The following is a 3,042-nucleotide window of genomic DNA, read 5'->3' as shown; positions in this document are numbered from 1 at the left end:
CCAGATATATCGGTATGAGAGATTTCCATGCCACAAAGTTTTGGCCATATTCTTTGAGTACGACTGGGCAAGCTGGTATCGATTTGGTATCGTTGACAATATTTTCTTCTGGAGTCTTCTCATCATCTTCCTGAGATTCTTTCTCAGCAGCTGCTCTTTTGGTTCTATCCGTGGTATCCTCTGCACCCAGAGGCGTAACCACATCAAAAGTGCTTTCCATCTTTGAACTAGTGATTCCTAGTCTGAAGTACTTTTATCAACGTACTTATTTCTTTTGAGTTGGGTGGTAGAACAGATCGTCGCTGATAACGTATTCACTTTTCGGGTACACAAAAGATAGGAGTGACAGCTCCAGAGCATCAGACTATGCCCAGTAAACTTTATTGAAGCGGAACGCGTAATATATACGTACACTGAAGTAAGAGAAAGGGAAACAAGACTGCGTAGGAGTTTAGCTAAGCGTAGCGACAACGAACACGGGAAAGACAGATTTCAACAGAAGGTAGCTATGTACACGAGTTGCGTCTTCTATACTGGACTCTCCAGCAATTCCTGACTCTTCGAAACACAAACAGCCTCCTCACAATGAAGGCTGTTCAGAACTTCCTCAATTTTCTCGAAGTTCCTTGCGTGGTAACAGACGGCCGCTAGCCAAGAGCCCCATCGCGTCACAACAGGTCGAGGCGGCAAGGCTAGATCCGGAGCGAGATCTCCAAAACATTGTATTCGCGAAGGTGCTTTGAGAAAGACTTCTTTCACGCTCGCGACGAAGGCATCTGTTTCTGGGGAGAGCTTGCGAATATCTTCGCACACCCTGTGAACGGCGTGCGCGAGGCAAATGACATATACCATGCTCGGGAAGAGGACTCTCAGTCCCTCTGCCGCTTTCTTCATATTTTAGGATTGAACAATCACTCAACTGTCAACTCTTTTATTTCTCGCGAAACTCGTCCGTCTAGCACGTATGCGACCGATCGATGGCGTAGCCGAGAACGGAGTGTTCTCGTGCACATCGACGTTACATGTATCCATGTTCTCGCATTGTTCTCTCGATCCACCCTCGCATTCGTCGAAATTCGTTGGAAGCGGCGGCGCATAGAGCGACGCATTTGACATTCCTACAATATATCTCGCAGCGTCTGTTACCAGAAGCAGGACACGGTCATCTTTCACTCCGTCTGGCCAGAGTATATTCATCGAATTACAAAAAGCCTGAGCGATCGTTGTCTCGACAACCTCTGATCCGAGGAGGTACGCTTCCGAAGGCTGCGAGGCGTCGAGCCTACCCACCACGGTATGCACGACGAAGAGTCCTCTAGAATCTGTTGTTTCATCTATGGATACCCAATCTTTGCGTCGCCGATTGAGGCTCTGATCCTTTTGATCGTAACATCGTGCACTTCTTTGAGGCACGTTTTCCTTCGAATTGATTCATGCCGAAGGGGTTGATTCGACCATTTTTCTCCAGGAATCGCTCTAGAGCTTTGTTCTGTATCTTGTAGAACGGGACGTCTGCTTCGACTGGGGCTTGGCAGAGCTCCATGTTGAATAAACTACCTCTGGTGGGCTTCGTTACGAAATTCGTGAGAAGCGACACTTGATCGCCGCCAGTATCTTCCTCACGTGCCACACGTTTAAGGTGACCATCGCCCCGTACGTGTTGTTGAATGAAGTACTGTTGTTCCTAGATTGGTCGAAGGCTAGGTTCGGTAGATCAGCGGGACACGTACGAGCTCAGAGAGGACAACCGGAGGTTGAGATGGGAGCACACCACAGTGATTTTATTGGAGAAAGTGTCGTCTTATATATCAGTAGGTTGACCCTCTCCGAGAGGCACAGTTCGTAAGGCATCGAGTAAGATTTCCAGATGGTTACTAAATACGGAATCAGAAGAGAGGCCTGATGAGTGGAGCCTCTGACATGTGTCAGAGCTGGAGCCTCTGGCACGTGGCACAGTACGGAGTCGGCGTTTACCGAAATAGATATGACAGAAAGCTTAGCTTAGAAGAATGAGTGTAGCTATTCTTAAGTTAGTCTCAACATCCCCTCTAATAGGTAACATCGAAGGCTTCTAAGCGAAAATTCGGACAATTTTGGTCCGAAAATAGGGGTAAAATGAGTGGTAGTTTTGAGATAGATAATACTTTGCCATGCGAGAATATATGCGAATAATTCGTACAGCGTTGATTCGAGTCCGTTCGAAATTTCGATTTTTCGTCGAGAAAGTTCGTGAAGATCGGCGCCTGCGCGCGGCGGCTGCGTGTTTTGGAGACAGTGCGGGGGAGCACTCGCTCGGAGTGTCGGGATCGTTCGGATCGGTGTTGCGAATATGGTGCAGCGAAGCGCGATAGAGTTGAGAAGTGATTTTTCCCAATATCTCGGATCCCGAGACGCTGAGGAGTAAAAGCTTTTGCTTTCCCCTCCGAGTCAGTGTCGAGGGATCGGAGGTAAAGATATCCGCAATAAAGCTGGCTGAGGTTGATTTCGTAGCTTCTTTTTCGTTGAATTAGAGATTTTCGTGAGGGAAAGGAGTAAGAGCCGGTAGGTCTCCGGTCTCTGACTTGAATTCAATTGCGGTGTTCGTTTACGGTCGCAATTGATCGAGTCGCGATTTGTGAGAAGGCTGTTCTTTTGTTTGTTTGGAAGAATCTTTGGGAGAGATTGCTTTTCCTTCGACGATATGGTCGAGACACGTTCGGGGAACGTTTATCGTTCTGTTGGCAGAAGAGCAGGATTCCGAAATCTTCGAGCCGAGGAGAGTTCGGAAGTGTTGGATCTCGAGAGTACGGGTAGTGATTCTCAGGTCGAATTCAACGCGATGGAGCTTTCGGAGGCCTTTCGTGATGCCCTGAATCAATTGGAGATCGAGGAGACTGACGAACGTCGTCCTGGTCGGAGACAAAGCTCCTGTGCGTCCGAAGTCTCAAGTCGTCGGGTCCTGTTCGTCGTCCTGATGCTGTGGTTTTTGACGCTTGTTTTCATTCGGCATCGTTTTTTGTAGGTTTACTCCTTTGAGAAGTGGATATGTATGTTCGTATGCGT

The 3,042-nt window shown here is 48.0% G+C and overlaps 1 protein-coding gene across 1 annotated transcript; it reads right to left on the bottom strand.

The window, feature by feature from the left end:
- Positions 1-528: 528 nt before the first annotated feature.
- LOC108863819 (uncharacterized) lies at positions 529-894 on the bottom strand. The gene has a single exon (XM_018638430.1). It carries the CDS (start codon positions 892-894, stop codon positions 529-531), a length of 366 nt encoding a protein of 121 aa, XP_018493946.1.
- Positions 895-3,042: the final 2,148 nt, after the last annotated feature.

This window comes from Galendromus occidentalis, unplaced genomic scaffold (genome assembly GCF_000255335.2).
Source record: "Galendromus occidentalis unplaced genomic scaffold, Mocc_1.1 scf7180000077006, whole genome shotgun sequence".
Taxonomy (NCBI): domain Eukaryota; kingdom Metazoa; phylum Arthropoda; class Arachnida; order Mesostigmata; family Phytoseiidae; genus Galendromus; species Galendromus occidentalis.
Note: the sequence above shows the minus strand (reverse complement) of the source record. Positions and strands in the feature narration are given on the sequence as shown.

Bases quoted from the DNA above. Each gene is read 5' to 3' on its own strand.
- LOC108863819 (XM_018638430.1), bottom strand. From the start codon at position 894: ATGAAGAAAGCGGCAGAGGGACTGAGAGTCCTCTTCCCGAGCATGGTA.